Below are 19,925 nucleotides of genomic sequence, written 5' to 3' on the forward strand. Positions count from 1 at the left end.
CAAAAGCAATTATCAATGGAGAACTAGAAATAAACGCACAGGGGAGGAGAAAAGAGTCAATAAAATGGGTCAATGTTATATTTTTAGCGGATCGGGTCATTAAATGGATATTTTTTATTTTTTTAAAAAATTTGGTTTTTAAATAAAAAATTTATATCAGTAAATCTTAATTAAAATATCAATTTAATAGGTTGAATGACTTTTTGAGGGAAGGGTGGATAGTTGAGTGACTTTTTGAGAGAAAAGTGCATAATTGAGTGACTTTTGAGTTAAAATTGAAAATTGAGTAACTTTCTAAAAGAAGAGTGCATAATTGAGTGACCATCTGAGATATTAACTCCAATTATTCTTACCGTTTGATAAGAACAAATTGTTCTTTCATGCAAATGGTAGTCTGGACCAGGGGCAGATCTACGTGGAAAGGTGGGGGTGCCACGACACCCAGTGATCTCGAAAAAAACGTTGTATATATATGTATATATATAATAATTATAAATATATTAACTTTGCCACTCAATTACTGAAATGCTAGATAGTTCAATTGGGGAAGGAGGCCGCCTGCAATGCGGGTTCGATCCTCCCTACATGCGCCTATTCTTTTTGTGTGCTCCTTTTTTCCTTTTTTTTTTTTGGGTCTTTTTCATTAATGTGTAAAGGGCTTTACTTTTTTTTTCTCCATTCATTCTTATTTATTTACTATTGTTTATTAATTTAAATTGACTCCTTTTCACAATTTTTTTTTATTTTTTACTTTCTCTTTCACTAATTATTAATCTCTTGATATGAGTGTTACGTGTTATTCTTTATCAATTAATGACTACTGAATTATGAATGTCAAATAAATATTATTAAGAATATATTTAAATAGTTAGTTTTAAAAAAATAGAAGTTTTAAAATGATGAATATTATTATTAGAATATTTTTTAATTTAAAGGTTCTTTTGATCTTCACTGACGTTCTTGCTAAGTAAGAGGACTAGGCTGAAACTATATTTTTTATTTTTTTCCCTACTCTATATCCCCAACAACACATAAAGTCAATGGAATATGAATATATTAAGTTGATACTATTAGATGGTTTATACAAGCTCAAATTTTAATGTGAAATTATTTTTTTTCCCTCAAAGTTTCAGCGAATAAGACATCTAATTCCAAAAAGTAAATAAAAATTGAATTTTTTTAGTTATCTCTTATCTCAGAATATCTAAAAAAATATCAATAACATGCATATTTGATCGATTTGTTTATAAAAAAAAATAAAATTAATAACCCAAAATTAAAGCAACCGATTATTTTATCTTACTTGAACGATGTGACACCCACGACCTCCAAATCCTAAATCCGCCACTGGTCTGGACCTCTATTTGGATTACTTCAAATCCTAGACTTGGTCTTCACTTCAAAAATACTACTATTATTTTGCCGTTTGCCTCTCTTTTTACTTGTTCATAATTTCATTTGTTTATTTATATACTATGATATATCATCCACTAAACAAACTTGATGTCAGTATCTCCTACTGTTGCTACAATGTTACAAAACGATAAAGGAAATGTTGTTCGATTGACCATACATGTCTTACTGATGATAGTGATTTAAGAGTTAAAAAAAAGTCAAAATTTAAAAGTAGTTTCTCAAGATTGAATTTGCTAAAAATATGTCCGTCTAGACATCAAACAATTCTTATTTTGGGCCACGGAATAGTCAGATACCCAAATGCAAATAAATATCCTTAACCAATTTCACAAATTAAAAAATTACTAATATTTTATAGGTCACATGGGGATAACTTTATCGTTATTATAGAAGAATGGAAATAATGAACTCATACGGTGGATCCAAGTAATTTTGGTATTTGGACAATGCTTTAGTTGATTTTGATAGTATTGTGTTTTGGTAAGTCTCTTATCACTCATCATTCACGTACAAGAATTAATTAAGGGGAAATTAGCAAAGTGCCATGAATCAATCATCCATTAAGCAAACATATATTTTTTTCGAGCGAATTATATATCAAGACTCAAAATATCCTAAAATTTAAAACTATTGAGGTAATTTTAAGTTGATCGAGATTGCATAGTCAGTGCATATTTAAATTATATATATTCAACTTTTTGAGTATATAATCAATGCATTGGGGGAGCAATATTATATAGTCAATGTATACTTTTTATGACTTTTGACTATTTTTATGTTAATAAAACCATGACTACATTTGTTGTAAAGTAATTACTTTATCATACATATTTGAAAACTATCCCAAGAATTAATTTGAAATTTCCTTTACAAAAATATACCAGCGGATCACATTATGGCACAAACTTGTTTGGATACATACAACTTCATGCTTCTTTCAAGATCATAATGATTCAAATAAACAAGCCTTAATTTATTCCAATCACATCATTCTTTTCATGTTTTTTAGTTGATTGGGGGAAGGGGTTGAATATTGGGACTGGACTGCCTTCAGTTCTTTAACATACATACACACACACACACACAAGATGTACCCCAAATTTGTAGTGGCTCAATGTACAACAACTGTACAACATATTGGCAGCAATGCAAAGAAACGAAGGACACACCTATTGGAGACCTGAATTTCTTGAGAAAAACTGGAAAGCAGGGATTTTAAAGACAATTCACACCTCCAATTGCAATTACTGTGGCTGCGGCTGTGGCTCGCATGCTACATGTGTGTCTGCAACTGTGGTTATCTTCTTCTGTAGCTCTGGTTTATTGGCTCCTACGAGTTTGTCAATCTGCTCCCCATCCTTGAGGAAAAAGAAGGTTGGAGTTGCTTTGATATCCCAGGATGAACTAAATTCCTGAACCAAACAAACAACGAAAATTAGCTGTCAAAACTTTCACATTACTATAGCAAAACAATCCAACAAATACTCTTATCATACGAATGTTTGCATCGTATTACACATTCAAGTCTTGTTCATTTATCTCCCAGAATTGCCAGTCTTAATAGAGTAGAAATTATTTTTTTTAAAAAAAAAACAGCAAGACCAAAAGAGTTAGATAGTTGGGATGCAGAAGGGTATAGGATTGAACACTGAAATTTTTGCTACTTACCGTAAGCTCATCAACATCGACTGTTAGAAACATCAGAGAAAGATATTTCTCAGATAGCTCACAGTAGAATGGAGAAATCATTCTACATGGACCACACCATGAAGCACTGAAATTTGCAATAACCTGCCAAAATTTCACTTGCGTAAGAAAGGTCCAAAATGCCTAAGCCAGCAAAAATGTAAAATTTTAAGCAAGCAAAAGGCAAAGGATCCATATGTGGAAACCGCTGCACCATTCTGTTAGTATCCTTCTCACTTCGCATGTGTGCAAACAGTGTGGTGAGAGGAAAACCTTAAGTTGGTAGCATTAGAGTTAAAAGTGCCTTGAATATTGTTTTTTTAACGTCTTTTGAATTTAGTGCAGCTAGGCTAGAGGATTAAGTTACATGCAAGCAGGTGTAAATTTATATGATATTGGTAAGACACACATTCAAGTTTTGGCAAGTTCACAGTGAAAATGTTAGGGATCACTGTAGATCTGCATCTGAGCAAGTGAATGGTAAATATGACAGTGTACACTCCTTCTGGAGATTCAACATTCACAACTTTCATGCAACTACCACCATGTTATTACATTACTTAATAAGAACCAAACATAGTCCTGGGAAGAAAAGCCGATATTGATGTGGACCTGTAGAGATCTAGAGGGGAAATCCCCCATCATAATTTCAGATTCCCAAATTGACATGGCTGACCTCCTCTTTCATTATTTCTGTTATATGTTATACTGCAGAGAGGAAAGGACTCAAACATCAACCATTCCTATGAAGTGCCAAAGATTTCAAAAAGTATTTAACTAGACAGTAATTAACTTTTTTTTTGAAAATAAGCAACAACAACATACCCAGTATAATCCCACACATTGGGGTCTGGGAAGGGTTGAGTGTATGCCTCTACCTCAGAGGTAGAGAGGTTGTTTCCGATAGACCCTTGGCTCAAGGAATGCTTGAAAAATATGATAAGAAAACAAATGCAAAACAAACCCAATTTTTTTTCTCACAAAGCCATTCAAGAAATACCCGTCTAAGAAAACACAGAAAAAGAGGCGTAATAAAGTACAAAGAAAACTGTGAACTCAATAAATGGAAGGCCTAACACCTGTTCGTAATAGTGCTGAAAGCAAAATCCACATGGTCGCTATTCATTTCCTTCCAGAAAGCAAAACATAATAACACATCCTCAAGTCACTTTACATGTCATTTCCCTAAAACTTTGATTTATCCTAGCATATACAATTTCTCCATAGCATGAAAATAAATTTATGGGAGAAGACGAGCCACAGAATTTTAAACAGTGATATCAGTCCAAGGAATAAATATAGACAAAAAGATACATGTATCTTCACAAGCAATAACTGAGCATGTGGCTATAGAGAAAGATTGTGAAGTTCTCTCGAATGTATATATAGTGAATGTTTCCCCATCCTTATAGTAATCACAAGTTGCCCAAGATGACTGTACATGGAGTCAACCCCAAGACAGAATTTTTCCGTAATTGCATATCCTCAGCCAAAGCACTAAGCTTTACATATCAATCTGATAAATCACTCAAGATTGACTTTAAATCTACCAAACCAAACTTCAACATATTCTTAGCAATTGATAGTTATCGAGTCAGTTTATCTGGACTGAGCAAGTAATTCGTTAGAAACCTAGCTAATAGTGTTGATTGTCAACTCCAAGACTGAAATTTTTCATTAATCACATATCCTCAGTCAAAGTCCCCAACTTTTACAAATCAAGTTGATAATTCATCCAAGATTTGTCAAATCGACCAACCCAAACTTTAACACATTCCTTACCAATTGATAGTTATTGACTTAAGGAGTTAATGCAAGGTGGAGGTTTGGAGATAGACATTGAAGTCGAAGGGTTTCATTCAAGTTGAGCAAGACTTGGAGTGCAAGTTCAGTGATGTGACTCATAAAGCGGACGTGGACGTGAAGCTTGGCATGCAGGTCATCCCTAAGAGAAGAAAATTTCAAGTACTTGGGGACAATAATCCAAGGTAATATAGAGATTGACGAGGATGTCACACACTGTATTAGGGTAGGGAGTGAAATGGAGGCTCGCATCCGTTATTCAGTGTGATAAGAATGTGCCACCCAGAATTGAAGGTAAGTTCTATAGGATGGTGGTTAGCCTGACTATGTTATATGAGCCGAAGTGTTGGACAATTAAAAACTCTCATATCCAAAAGATGAGAAGATGAGGATGTTGAGGGGGATATGTGAACATACTAGGAGAGATAAGATAAGAAATGAGATTATTCGAGACATGGTGTGAGTGGCTCTCGTGGAGGACAAGATGCGGAAACTGAAATTGAGATAGTTCGGGCATGTGAAGTGGAGATGCCTTGGTTATGATATGTGAGAGGTTGACCATAGTGCATTTGAGGACAGGTAGGTCGAAAAAGTAAAGGGGTGAGGTGATTAGGCATGATATGATGCAACTTTAGCTCATCAAGAACATGACCCTTGATAGGAAGGTTTGGAGGTTGAGAATCAGGGAGAGGTTTAGGAGGTAGTTGGACATATTTCTTTCACTTTCTCTATGCATTAGTATTCTAAGTTGAGCAGACTCTTCGCTTTCGATACCACACTCGTATTGGCTTCTCCAAAAAAAAAACACTACTTTTAAGAATCCGAAACACACCCGTTACATTTTTGAAGAGTCCAAGCAACATAATTAGTAGGCTTAAGTCATCGACCGCCCCTTAAAGTTGTCCGCATAATTCACTTAAGACACCTCAACTAAGACTTGTACCTATTGAACACCTAAATTGTTCAAAACATGTACCTATTAAACACAAAACGCTGATATGGCAGAAAATGTGTTTTGCACTTCCCTGAAGCGCGTGAAAAGATTCAAAATAGTGTCTTTTTTAAAATTTTTTACATTTTTTCTTCTTTTATTGACACTTGGCATTATAATTAACTAAAAATATTTTTCTTCTTTCATTTTACACTTTTTTCAAAAAAGAAAAGGACCCTACTCCCTACCTATCATCTTCTTCATACTTTAGTTTGCAAAACATTCTTCATTTTAGCTCTAACATTGTTTTTCTTTCTTTTTTATTAAAAAAAGAATATTATTTCTTTCAAATATGAAGATAAATGAAAATCAATTATGAAGATTCAGATTTGAAAGTTCATATGATTTATTTCAAATCTCATAAAAATAAGGAACAAATATGAAGAAGAAGAAGAAGAAAGAAGATAAATGATTTTTACGTATAAAAAAAGTTAGCCGATATTTGTTTATCACAATTTTCGAACAAAGATTTTTACTCAAATTCATATATAAACCCATTAAATTTATCAAAAATGATATTCAAAAATTTGAAAGAATTAATTTTTGAGCTATCAATTCCTTTTGTCATTGATGTAGAAATGAATAACCGCCGGCAAAATTTTCTTTCTTCTTCACTCTTAGTATGAAAATATATAATTTAAAAAAAAAAGTCAATCTTCAAGTTATTTGAAAAGAATTAGGTTTTGTGATTTGAGAAAGAATGTGTTTTGGGAAGAAGATGAAGATGAAAGGGGGTTGGGTAGAATAGGTTGACATTTTCATTTTTTTCTTTTTCTTTTAAAAAAAAATTAGATATAAAAAGTGTTGGAAATAATTTTAAACAATTTTTTTTTTTTATTAATTTTCAATAGGTACTAGTCTTAGTTGAGGTGTCTAAGTGAATTATGCGGACAACTATAAGGGGCCGCTCATGACTTAAGCCTAATTAGTATTATTCTTGTTTTTCATCATATCTACATGTTCTATTAGCCTCAGCTATCTTATTATTTTGTTGTTGTTTCTGCTTGTTGCTATTGCCTCTTTTTTACCGTTCTTTGAGCTGAGGGTCTATCTAAAACACTCTATATCTTCTCAAAGTAGGGTAAGGTCTGCGTACACTTTATCCTCCCCAAACCACACCCCCACAGGGTTTGTTGTTGTTATTGTTGATAGTTAAGAGTTGGATCATGTGGAGTGAGAAATTAATTGTTAAGAAACCTAGCTAATAGTGTTAATTGTCAACTTCATTAAACTTAGGTTCATCAAACAAACAAGTGAAGCCTTTCAATTGAATTTACTTATAATGATGAAACCAAAACCCCTCCATTCTCCTAAAATGTCAACAGCACCACAATATCAATAAAAAAAAAGGACTAGAGAGAATTGCTAGTGAGGTACTGGTCGGTTTCTTGTCGACGGTGGAAGCTCTTTGGTGAGTCGAAGAGAAGATTTAGAGCAAGGGAGTGTTGGATCTTTATCTCTTCTAAAATCCCAACATACAAATTTATGATAAGAGTGCAAAGTTGAAAGCCTCACAATGTCTGGCCCCAAGCAGTAGGGCCACAATCTTATTGCTGATATCAGTCTTTTAGTGGCCAAATATATGAACTGATTACTCATGATTTGAGAAAATGCTCCCAGGCACGATACCCCAAATATTTTCTCTCTCCTAACGGAGGAGGGCAGAACCCCCTCCGGCGAACTTCTGTCACCGGAATCCTCCCTCATCTTCTCTCTTCTGTTCTCTTTTCTTCCATTCCCAACCACTCCTTCCCTCATACTACTAGTTAATGGAGGAAGATATGATCTTCTTCGCAATGGGTTTCAAGTCTTTTGATGTAGCAAGAGATGTATCTCGAGCAGAGACATGGTACGACTGGACTGAGAGAGGAAGAAACATGATGAGCAGAACAAGCTTTAGTAAAAAAACGATGGATGGAATGGGTTTCAAGTCTTTTGATGTAGCAAGAGATGTATCTCGAGCAGAGACATGGTACGACTGGACTGAGAGAGGAAGAAACATGATGAGCAGAACAAGCTTTAGTAAAAAAACGATGAAATGGATTTGTTCGATTCTCAAGGAAGCATCAAAGGTGAAAGGAAACGTAGTCAGAAGATGGAAAAGGCAGGAGCATGTGTCAAATGTATTTTGTGCAAGGAACTTTAACAACAAAGGGAGATATATAAGCATTATCAACATACAAGGAAAGAACAGAGCTGTAATAATAATTCCTGAAATCACATTCAATGCTGGTTGGTGGAACTTGGCCACCAAAATTGAAAAATTCATTTATTACAAAGCATGTAAGACACCTAGTAAGAATTACAAGATGATTGATAAAGAGATTCCATATGCAGAAACTATCAGTAGGAGCAAATGGTCTTCTAGAGAGATCTAGACAGCCATCATAGAGGAGGAAGGAGACACCATCATTATTGACGGATAATCCAACCAAAAATCAAAATGAGCTCTTAGGGAGAAGTCTTGTTGGCAGCTTTCCAGAAAATGGATCTGAGAACCCAACCCTGTCGGAAGTTCGTAGATGGGCGAGCAAAAATTGGACCCAAGCTTTATGGCCTCAACATCTACAAGATGAGACACAATCACTTCCTTTTTGAATTCTCCTCCATCACTGTTGCTGAGCATATTCTCGAAGGAAGATGGCTATGGATGAACCAGAGCATACGGCTACAATGGTGGACGCCGACTGCGGGTGCAACTCAATCAAGAGTAAAAATCAATCACTCTTGGATCAGATTGGTGGGCCTCCCTCTACATATGTGGTCACAAAATGTGTTCAAAGCAGTAGGAGATCTTTGTGGGGGATGGGTGAAAACAAAGGAGACGGAACTACGCAACCACCTCAAATGCGCAAGAATACTTGTCAAAAACAACGAAAAGCCCATTCCGAAGGAGGTGAAGGTAGTTTACAGGGGCCATGGGTTTATCTTACAAATATGGGATGAGACACCGACGAGGTTCTTGTCGGAGAAGAAGACCTCGAGTTCGTAGGTGACAGAAGGGCCCAAGTCTCAACCCAGCAGGTAATACACAAGGGAGGGGCAGCGAAATCCATGCTCTTGACAGCTGGGGGCAGGAATAACCATGTGGGGTCTTCAAAAGTTTTTGAATTCTTTAAAGGGGAACGTGCCCTGGAGGAACATAAAGGAAAAGAAATCAAAATGTTGGGCCCAGACCCACTGGCCCAACACGCTGCACAGTTAAATCAAAAGAAGCCCAATAACAGTGAAAGGATTTCTGAGCCATTAAATGATGAAATAGAAGCAAATCGCAGACTTCTTATGGATCAGGACAGAGAAGGTGCCCTAACTCCACTTGAATTGGGAGATGAGAGGGAAAATTTTGAATTTGGTGCAATCCTGAGAGATGACGATGATATGTCCATCATCCACACAGAAGAAAGAACAGATCAGGAGACTCAAACGTTAAGTGACATGCAATTGGATCAGAAGGCAGAGGGGGAAAGCACAATTGAGGACATTCTACCACTAAATTCTAACGAGCATGGAACTGATACATCAGCGGAGAATGAAATTTCATCATGGGTCCAACAAAACATAATTAGACTTGGCAAAGAATTTGGGGTACACTTCATTGGATGTGAAGAAGTGGCCTTGAACCTCTTCATGGCGATCAACAGTAAGAGAAACAATTGAGAAGGGGGTGGGAGCAATAGTTCCTATAACCCCAATAGGAAAGGTCCCGAAATAACTCAAGAATTTGGAACCAAAGAGTTATTTTGTGAGCTATGGAACAAGGAGTAGGGGGGGGGGTTGCTTTATAGACGATTTAAATGAAGGTTAAAATAGTATCATGGAATGTGAGGGGCCTCAATGATCCAAGAGGCTGCAAATCAAAAACTTGATGAATAAATGGAGGGCAAATGTATATTGTTTCCAGGAGTCAAAAATCAAGGGAGATATAAGCAGGATTGTAAAAGATTTGTGGGCAAATAGGAAGGTGAAATATGCACAACTAGAGGCACGGGGGACAAGAGGTGGCATCATTATCTTGTGGGATAGTAGTATCTGGGAGGGGGAAGTATGTGCAGTAGGGGCTTACAACATCACTTGTAAGTTCACAGGGAAAACACAAGACTTAGGATGGCATTTTTCTGGTGTTTATGCTCCAAGTAATAGAGAAGAAAGAGAAGTATGGGGAGAGTTGGGGGCAGTGAGGGGTCTATTTAATGGACCTTGGGTGGTGGCTGGAGACTTTAATGTAGTGAGGTTCCCATCTGAGAAGAAAAACTGCAACAGATTCAGTAAGTAGATGGAAGAATTTTCTGAATTTATGGAGGACATGGAATTACAAGATTTACCACTTGTAGGTGGCAGATTCACATGGAGGAAAGGGGATGGACATGACATTGCAGCAAGATTAGATAGATTTCTGATATCCGAAGAGTGGGAAGTAGCCTTTAGAAATATTAAACAATCAATCTTACCTAGAGTAACTTCTGACCATAACCCACTGTTGTTGGAATGTGGCAACTGGGAGAGATCAAACTTTTATTTTAAGTTTGAGAATTCGTGGCCGCAGACTAAAGATTTTAATGAAAGAGTTAAAGAATGGTCGAACTCTGTAATTTATGTGGGAAGACCGAATTATATTTTAGCCTGCAAGTTGAGGTTACTGAAAGATAAGTTGAAAGAGTGGAGTAAAATAGTACATGGCAACCTAGGTATGCAAAAACAGAGCATCCTTAACCAGCTAGGTGAGCTGGACTTGATACAAGACCAGAGAACTCTATCTAATGATGAGTCCTATTTAAGAGCAGTATTGAAAGTAGAGTTTGAAGATAATGCCAAGAGAGAGGAAGTGGCTTGGAGGTAAAGATCTAGGACCCTGCGACTCAAAGAAGGGGACATGAACTCAAAGTTCTTCCATAGAATGGCTAACTGCCATAAGAGAAATAACAATATCGATAAACTGATCATCAATGGCTCCAGTGTGACTGAACCAGCTGAGATCAGAGATGAAGTTACTACTTTTTACCAAAAACTCTACACTGAGACAGAAGTCTGGAGACCTCAGTTCAATCTAGGATCAATGAAGTAGACAATGCAGCTCTGCAAGCCCAATTTGAAGAGCAGGACATTAAAAATTGTGTATTTTCATGTACAGGGGATAAGGCACCAGGCCCTGATGGTTTCACAATGGCTTTCTTCAAACAGTGTTGGGAAGAGGTAAAACAGGAATTGGTGGCTACCATTCAGAATTTTCATGATCAGGGCTACTTTGAAAAAAGTTTCAATGCCACTTTCATAGGCCTGATTCCCAAAAAGGTGGGTGCAACTGAATTGAAAGATTTCAGGCCAATTAGCTTGATTGAGAGTATCTACAAAATCATTTCACAGATTTTAACAAACTCAAGAAAGTTATGCCAAAGCTAGTAGAGGAGCACAAATGGCATTCATAAAAGGCAGGCATATTATGGATGCAATCTTGGTGGCTAATGAATGTGTGGACATGAGATACAGATCCAAAGTTCCAGGAATTCTATGCAAGCTAGATATAGAAAAAGCCTATGATCACTGAAATTGGGAACATATGTGGAGAACATTAAGGAGGATGGGGTTTGGCAACACCTAGATAAAATGGGTGAGGTTCTGTATGACTACAGTGAAGTTTTCAATTTTGATCAATGGTTGCCCAACTGGTTTCTTTCCTTCTGAGAGAGGATTGAGACAAGGAGATCCCTTCTCTCCTTTTCTCTTCATTTTGGCCATGGAAGGTTTAAGTAATATGCACAACAACAGAATCAGGGGTTTCATTGTGAATGAAGGAAACTCTCTGGGAATGTCTATATCCCATTTACAATATGCTGATGACACTTTAGTATTTTGTGATGCAGAGAAGGAACAACTAAAGCATCTAAGGGTTATTTTCATATAGTTTGAAGCAGTTTCTGGACTTCATATAAATTGGGGAAAGAGCTTTATCTACCCTGTGAATGAAGTCCCAGAGATCAGTACTTTGGCAGACATTTTTGGTGGTAAGATAGGGGAACTTCCCACCACCTATCTCGGAATGCCTCTGGGAGCTAAGAGTAAGTCCATGAACATATGGAACTCTGTGGTGGAAAAGTGTGAAAAGAAGCTAGTTAACTGGAGAAGTCAATACTTATCTTTGGGTGGCAGAGTCACCCTAATCAATAGTGTTCTTGATGCCATGCCAACTTACATGATGTCCCTTTTTTTTTGAGAAGGTAACAACTTGTATTCTATTTCCAAAAATAACAGAAACCTGCCACAACAAGTTACAGGTTTCCTAATTACAATTGAGGAGGAGTATCCAAAAGATCTTCAACCCTTTTAACAAAAAATTACAAAGATCTTAATACATCCATAATTGATTCTAGATCTTCCCTATACTCCTATTTACACCAAAAATGAAACAAAACTAAGCATTTCATCTTCATCTACTGGATATTGTTACTCTTGATGTCCCTTTTTCCCATTCATGGGAAGATCACCAAAAAGTTGGATGCTATCAGAAGAAACTTTTTCTAGCAAGGTGAAGGGGAGAAGAAGTATCACTTGATCAAGTGGGAGGTTGTTATAACCAACAAAAAAGAGGGAGGTTTAGGAATTAAGAACTTGAAAGCACAAAACAAGAGCCTTCTGTTAAAATGGCTATGGAGACTGGCAGCAGATGACAGGGCCTGTGGAAGGACATCATCATTGCAAGATATGGTAGGGAAGGACCATGGACTACTCTAGAAGTTAAATTCCTTATGAAATGGGACTATGGAGAGCTATCAGAAATCAATGGCCAAAATTGTGGGGTAATTCTGTGACCAAAGTGGGTTATGGAAGAAAGACCATGTTCTGGAATGATGTATGGGTGGGGCAAACACCTCTGAGGCAACAGTTTCCGGACATCTATAACCTCAATCAACAGAAGCTAGCTACAATCTCAGAGGTCAAAAATGCACAAGGTTGGAATCAGTCCTTGGGAAGATTCCTCAATGACTGGGAAGTGGAGAGAATGATTCAGTTCTACAATACTTTGGAACAAGCTAAGAGCCTTAACTTTGAGGAAGATAGATTGCTATGGAAGATGGACAAAGATGGCAAGTTCAAGGTGAAATCAGCCTACAAGCTACTGGATATCTCAATTGAAACCAAGGAAGGTTGGCCTTGGAAGATGATCTGGAAAGGGAAGATACCTCACAAGGAGGCCTGTTTCACCTGGCTAGTTGCACATCAAGCAGTTCTGACTCGGGACAACCTTATGAAACGGGGAAGGCAGTTATGCTCCAGATGTTTTTTTTTGTGAAGCTGAAATAGAGACGGTAAACCATCTTTTTTTACACTGTAAAGTGACTGAGAAACTATGGCAATGGTTCATCAACCTCAGGGGTATTAGATGGGCCATGCCAAGACATACTGTAGAAGTTCTAGCATGCTGGAAATCAGACAGGACACAAGGAGAGATGGAAGATTGTCCCTGCATGCATCTGGTGGACAATTTGGAAGGAGAGAAATCAGAGATGTTTTGAGAACAAGAGCATTTCCTTCCAAAGTATGAAGATGAACTGTTTAGCAACATTCTAATTTTGGTGTATTCAATCTGTACCTAATGATATAGGGGACATTATTCTGTTTTTAGATCGTCTATAAAGGATATAGGTGATAGATTTTGTTTTGGATGTCCCTCCATACTTTTGATGTAACTACTTAGGAGCACACTATTGGTGTACTTCCTTCTGTTTATAATACCAGTTAACTTTCTCAAAAAAAAATAGTTGAAAGATTTCTGACTAATTAGCTTGGTAGGAGGAGTATATAAAATTATTGGTAAATTGCTGCCAGAAAGGCTGAAAAAGGTTGTAAGTAAATTGATCAACAAGGACCAAATGGCTTTTATAAAAGGGAGGCAAATCATGGATGCAACACTCATAGCCGGTGAATGCATTGATTCAAGAATGAAAGGAGGAACACCTGGTATAATGTGTGATAATACCAGTTAACCTTATAAAAAAAAAATGTACATTTTGCATAGTGAGCTTGGTACATGCTTCTATTCCTCAATCAAGTACCAAATGCTCAAGTCTATCACCAATGCAAAAGCACATTTTTCCAATAAGTGTCTACATAAAAATTTAAGTTTCTTGTGTAATCAAGCAAAAAGTAAAAATTCAAGTTTCTTCAACTTTTGGAATATAATGGATGCAATTCAAATAATTCAAGTTTCCTCTATTACTTGATTGGCCATTTAATAAAAAATTCTCATATGACACAGGGATACATGTATAACATGGCAGGGAGGGAGGGAGGGAGAGAGAGAGAGAGAGCCAAGTGACGATTCTCACAATTTTGCCCTCTTTTTTTGCTTCTGCCAACTTCTGATCCCAGCTTTCTTTTGTAGTAATAAGGGACACATTTCCACCAGCAAACTCGACATTATGGGTAGAATCATCACCATCACTTGTGGAGTGTGACTTGATACAGGGAAAAAGGCTACGTACCTGGAAAAATAACGTACAATATAACATAAAAGCTCTTTCATACTAATGCACTTCCTCTAAAAAATGGGTAGACATGGAATCCAATTCAATCATCAACAAAGAAATAGTGTTATATAGATAAACATATTGATCAATCTGCAAATAAGACTTAAAAGACTGATCACGGTTCAACTCATTTTTTACTTTTTGTGTATTATATGTAGGTGGGTTTTGTTGTTTCAGAATAAAAGGTCTATGTTTATTGTTTTCTGCTTCCCATCAATCTAATTTGCATAGTTGTTATGGGTACTATATGTTTTGAGTTGTTAAACTTTCAAGATACATCCTGGGTAGTAGACCCCAAAGCTTTGGTCTAGTGGTAAGAGCTACGCATGTGATGTGTTGGTTAGGCGCACGTCATGGATTCAAACTTTAACGCAAGCAAAATCCTGGTACTTAGTGGACCAAGTGTAGAAGGGTGCACCCAATATCCACTGAGTTTCGAACTGTGTGTCATTCTTTCCTCAGGGATTTCTCGGTCATTAAAAAAAAGGTTGCCAAGATATATCTTTTCTCATTATATGCAGCTATATAGTTTTACATTTTTTTTCCTTTCAGCAAGGGTGATCACAACCATTATGCAACTATGTTTCTGAAAGTTCTAGTTGACAAAAGCACAATAAAGTGCAATATTTAAGTTTCAAAGAACTATCTGAAAGCATGAACTCCTTAACTTGAATGTAAATTACTATAATACCTTCAACTAAAAACACCCCATAACATGAATATTAAATTGCTATAATATCCCAAACTAAAAACACCCTCTAACTTGAATGCCCAACAAAAAACATCCAATTTAGTATATTTTCTATATTTTATAGTTATATTTATTAATTAATTTATATTATATTAAAAGCACACACCTTTTCACATTAGAAGGTTGGGACTTATTCGAAGGGTTGTGACTTTTTTTTAAAAGTTGTGACTTTTCCGAAAGATTGTGACTTTTTCGATAAGGCACAACAAACACTTGTTCATACTACTCTTTGTTGGCTATATATAGTGGGGTTTCCTGTCATTTTTAAACTATCAATTTTCTAAGTGTGATTTGCAGTTGTTGCTTAAGTTCGAAGTTCAAGGGAATTTAAGGAATCATTGAGGTGCCCTTATCAAGGGAATATGTGTCCCTTTTTATAGGCTTGAGCAAGGTTTAAGGTAAATAGCCTACAAGATTTTTATCTCTACCTAACCATCTCAAGTTTAATCATAATGAGATCCAAAGTAGAACTACCAAAATAATGTATATTTTTTTCACATGAAGTAAAATTTTACTTATGAAAACATTATAGCATTAGAAGTCATGATCTACGAAATATACAAGACTTAAAAATATGTTTCTTTCAAATTCAAAGTTAGTGCACATTTTATAATGACTCTTTTATAGTTTAATTGCTTCATGGAAAAAAATTATTATTTGCTTAAGTAATGATGCATTTTGTAATTGTAATCTGATAGATATATACATTGCTAAGCCTCCCCACCCCCTAAAAAATGAATAGGATGACACATAATTTTGAAAGCTTGTATTTGGTCATGATTAAATTTGATTGTGCATCAAATTTTTCTGCAGGGGGACCTTTGTGAGGGACTTTGACAAATTATTTTTCAATTATTCTTAGTATTGTGAAGGAACATTTTGACGTGACAGACAACAGTTGATTGGTCTTAGATATATCACATATACATAATTTGATATACACATGCAACACACGTATCAAAAAACTAGTTGACTGAAAAGTTTGGATAAAGATGTTGTGATGCTAAAATAAAAAGAAAATAAAATGATACTCCCTCTGTTTCAAAAAGAATGATCTACTTTGACTTGGAACGGAGTTTAAGAAAAGAAAGAAGATTTTTTAATCTTGTGGTTCTAAATTAAAGTTATGTCAAATGTACCAAAATGCCCTTTAATCTTGTGGCTTAAACATGCCACGTGTAAAGTTAAAGTTAAAATGTTGCAAAAAAAGGAGAGGGGTCATTCTTTTTGAAACAGACTAAAAAGGAAATTGGGTCATTCTTTTTGAAATGGAGGGAGTAGTTAAATTACTAGAAGAAGTCATAGAAGAAGATGTACACTCAAAAAAGAATCAAGAAGTGTATGATGACAAATATTGGAGTCCATCAGCATATTAAAATCTGAAGTTGACTAGTACCAAAGATCAACAATAAGAAAAAATGCACCAATTTTGGATGCCTTGAGAAGAAATGAAATTCGCTTAAAGTATGACTCACCTTTGCCAAATGTCACTAGGAATACACTTGGTTCTTTTTGATTGTTAACTAGGAAAAAAATTGCTGAGCAGGTGACTAACAGAAAAAAGAGACCAACACCATCCATCGAAAGGACAAAAGTTAACGGCTTATTTGGATTTCTTTTATGGTTAGAGCTGTTTGCAAGCTGCCTCAGAAGTGTAATAATGTTCCTTATGTATCCAGATGCTGAGAGACAAGATGAAATTCCTTTATAATGTAGATTATTAGGAATCACAAAAGACACCAATTTAGCGAGCTCATAAGATGGCACATACATTATTACTTTTGTTTGGTAGACCAGGCATACACCATAAGTTGGTATATCGCACTATAATTCTTTGATTGACTTGATCTTTGCTTTGTTTACTCTGTTTCCACGTTAGCTCTGGAATTTCTTTGTGAGCTTTCTAATTCTATTCTTACTCTGGTTGAACTTGAGAGACATTTACCTAGGCAATAAGACTATATGGAAGAGTTGTGACTGCCAGGATAATAGAACAATAACAACAACACGCCCAGTGTAATCCCACAAGTGGGGTATGGGGAGTGTAGTGTTGTACGCACTTACCCCTACAAAAATATAGAGGTTGTTTTAGTCTTTTCGATAGACCTTGCCACCTTGGTTCAATTGAAAGCATTACAAAGCAATTCGAAATAAAACAAGGGGGAGTGAAGAAATCAAGACAAAATGCTAAAGTAAACATGACATAGTGTACTAAAAACAGGACAATCACTACCACAAAATAATACGATAATGTAAGTGCTAAAAACAGTAAATAGTAACAGAAGTGGAATAATAAGAAACTCCCAATGTAATACTACGACTACTAGTATGAAGGACTAAGCAAGACAACTTGCAACTACCAAACTAACCCTCTACCCTAATTTGTGTCCTCCATAATCTTCTAAGGTCATATCCTTGGTAAGTTGGAGCTATGTCATGTCTTGTCTAATCACCTCTCCCCAATAATTTTTTTGCGTGCCTCTCCCTATCCTGTAACCATCCATAATCAACTCTCACACCTCCATACTGGTCCCCTTCACATACTCAAACAATCCAAGCGACTAAGCCTCACTTCCCGCATATTATCCTACATTGAGACCACTCCTACCTTTTCCCAGATACCTTTATTTCTAATCTTACCTCTCCTATTCTATCCACACATCCAACTCAGGATACTCATTTCCGCAACTTACAAGTTCTAAACGTGGGAGTTCTTGAGTGGTCAACATTTTGTTCCATACAACATAGCCAGTCTAACTAACTTGCCTTTAAGTTTGGTGGCACCTTCTTATCACAGAAGACTCCTGATATGAGCCTCCATTTAATCCACTCTGAATTTCGCCAGAAGATTATACCATTCCTAGTCTTTTTAGCTGGCTTGGGGAGGATACATCAATAACCAAATTAACTAAAGCAAAACAATTAAAAGGTAAAGGCACTTAACAGATTGTTTTCTAATATACAAGCTTTATATTTTACTCGGTCTTTCCTTTTCCAACGCGTGTTCCTTTGTTAGACAGACACATGAGTGAAGAGAATGAAAAGGCACAAAAAAAGATGGAGAAAGCCAATTGAACACAAACAAAGTAGATGCATAAACTCCACTTTGGGATACGTCTTTCACTTGGGAATAAATTGTAGAAAAAGTTACCGTATCAGAGATCCCCATCTTAAGTGGACACCAATACAACTTCCAATCTAAAGCAGCAGTAACCTGAAGATGGTATCAATCCAAAATCCACTTGCTGAAATCTCAAATAATGACAAGAGGGAAAAAGATGAGGCATGAATTAATCAAGAAGGATTCAGGCTTCAGACAACACTAAAACAAACAGTTCCTACTGAATATTACTAAATTTAACCCCCATTCAAGCAAACTATAAGGTTCTTGACCTAAAACTAAAAAAACCCATTTTTTTTCTTTAAATCTACTTTTCAAGAATATACAGGCTCTCCAGCGTGAATAACTAACCTAAAGATTAGATCTTTAGAATATATTGAGCAAGATAATAATTGCATAATAAATATACCTGAATAATTAATGTGAAGAAACCCTGAGGCAAGGAAAATTAGGTGAGGGATTAAGAGAGGGATAAATGGGTTTATGAGATTTATGAAAAGATTGTTTGATTTTGACGGAGAAGAATACCAGAATGATGATGATGATGCCTTCTCACGCGCTTTCCCACCCATTAACCCAAACATCTTTATCTTCATTTCTCAAAATTAACCACCAACTCATTTCTTTTAATCCAACCAAATAATTTACTATTTAACTATTCGCCTATTAATTACTCATCATTTCATTTCATCAATAATAAATACATATCAAATGTTTCATTCTAAAAATATATATGTCGTTTTACTAAAAATAAACGGTCCTTAATATATGTCATTTCACAAAATTAATACCCCTCCACTTTAAATTAATTAATTGTTAAGGTATTTCACACCATTTAAAAAATGAAGATTAAGACATAAATTAGGTATAACTCTCCATTTTTACCCTTATTATTGATTATTGTCAAATTTATTATTAAAATAACTAAACATTAATTAATAACTAATTTGAATACTAATTAATGAAGGATAAAATTGGAAGAACATTTTAAAAGTAGTCTAGAAAATTAAATAATTAAGTTAATTTGAAAAATGAAAAATGTCCCAACAATTCAATTAATTTGAAACGGAGTACACTATTTTTCTTATTTTACCCTTTGAGACTTACTCCCTTCGTCCAACAATAATTGTGCACTATATTATTTTGGGATGTCCAACAATACTTATCCACCTTATGAAATCAATGGACAATTTTACGCTTACTTCCTAATTTACTCTTATAATTAATTATAGTTAATTCTCTGTTACATTTTTCAAGACATAAGTATTATTGGACAGATGAAGTATTAGGCTTGAAATTTTGAATTTGACTACCATAGAAAAATTAAATGATTAATATATATTTATCGGTCAATTTAATTAATCAAAATAAATTCATTTATGTTCATTTATTGAAACTTGACTTCAAAAAAATATTAAATAAAGATATAATAGTAAATTTGAATAATTTCTTAAGGGACGTGAAATCTAAAATGATTACATATAAATAAAAACAGAAGAAATATAAAATGTGTCAAGTTTATTAACTACTCCCTCCATGCTAATTTATTGAGAATCAGACAATTTAAATTTCACCTAAATTTGTATATGAAATCTTCAAGTTTTTTTAGATAATATATATATATATATATATATA

General features: G+C 35.4%; 1 protein-coding gene across 4 annotated transcripts; it reads right to left on the reverse strand.

Moving 5' to 3' along the window:
* Nucleotides 1-2,348: 2,348 nt before the first annotated feature.
* Nucleotides 2,349-18,870, reverse strand: LOC102588747 (thioredoxin H9-like). Of its 4 annotated transcripts, none has more exons than XM_006341234.2 (5): nucleotides 18,700-18,870; nucleotides 18,321-18,383; nucleotides 14,218-14,373; nucleotides 3,085-3,207; nucleotides 2,349-2,828 (listed from the first exon to the last, which is right to left on the reverse strand). In XM_006341234.2, the coding sequence occupies exons 2-5, from the start codon at nucleotides 18,336-18,338 to the stop codon at nucleotides 2,661-2,663; spliced, it is 465 nt and encodes a 154-aa protein (XP_006341296.1). In that variant the 5' UTR covers nucleotides 18,339-18,383; nucleotides 18,700-18,870; the 3' UTR covers nucleotides 2,349-2,660. The 4 variants fall into 4 exon arrangements, with proteins under 4 accessions (XP_006341296.1, XP_006341295.1, XP_006341294.1 ...); XM_006341233.2 differs by having other exon boundaries at nucleotides 18,321-18,414; nucleotides 18,700-18,869; XM_006341232.2 differs by having other exon boundaries at nucleotides 2,360-2,828; nucleotides 18,321-18,421; nucleotides 18,700-18,869.
* Nucleotides 18,871-19,925: the final 1,055 nt, after the last annotated feature.

Source organism: Solanum tuberosum, unplaced genomic scaffold (assembly GCF_000226075.1).
Source record: "Solanum tuberosum cultivar DM 1-3 516 R44 unplaced genomic scaffold, SolTub_3.0 scf00023, whole genome shotgun sequence".
In the NCBI taxonomy this organism is placed as follows: Eukaryota; Viridiplantae; Streptophyta; class Magnoliopsida; order Solanales; family Solanaceae; genus Solanum; species Solanum tuberosum.

What these genes read in the sequence shown, in the direction of transcription:
- LOC102588747 (XM_006341234.2), bottom strand. An exon ending in CAAAAAAAGAGGGCAAAATT is followed by an intron (nt 3,208 to 14,217) that starts GTGAGAATCGTC and finishes AAATTTTGGCAG; the next exon opens with GTTATTGCAAATTTCAGTGC. An exon ending in TCGATGTTGATGAGCTTACG is followed by an intron (nt 2,829 to 3,084) that starts GTAAGTAGCAAA and finishes TGTTTGGTTCAG; the next exon opens with GAATTTAGTTCATCCTGGGA.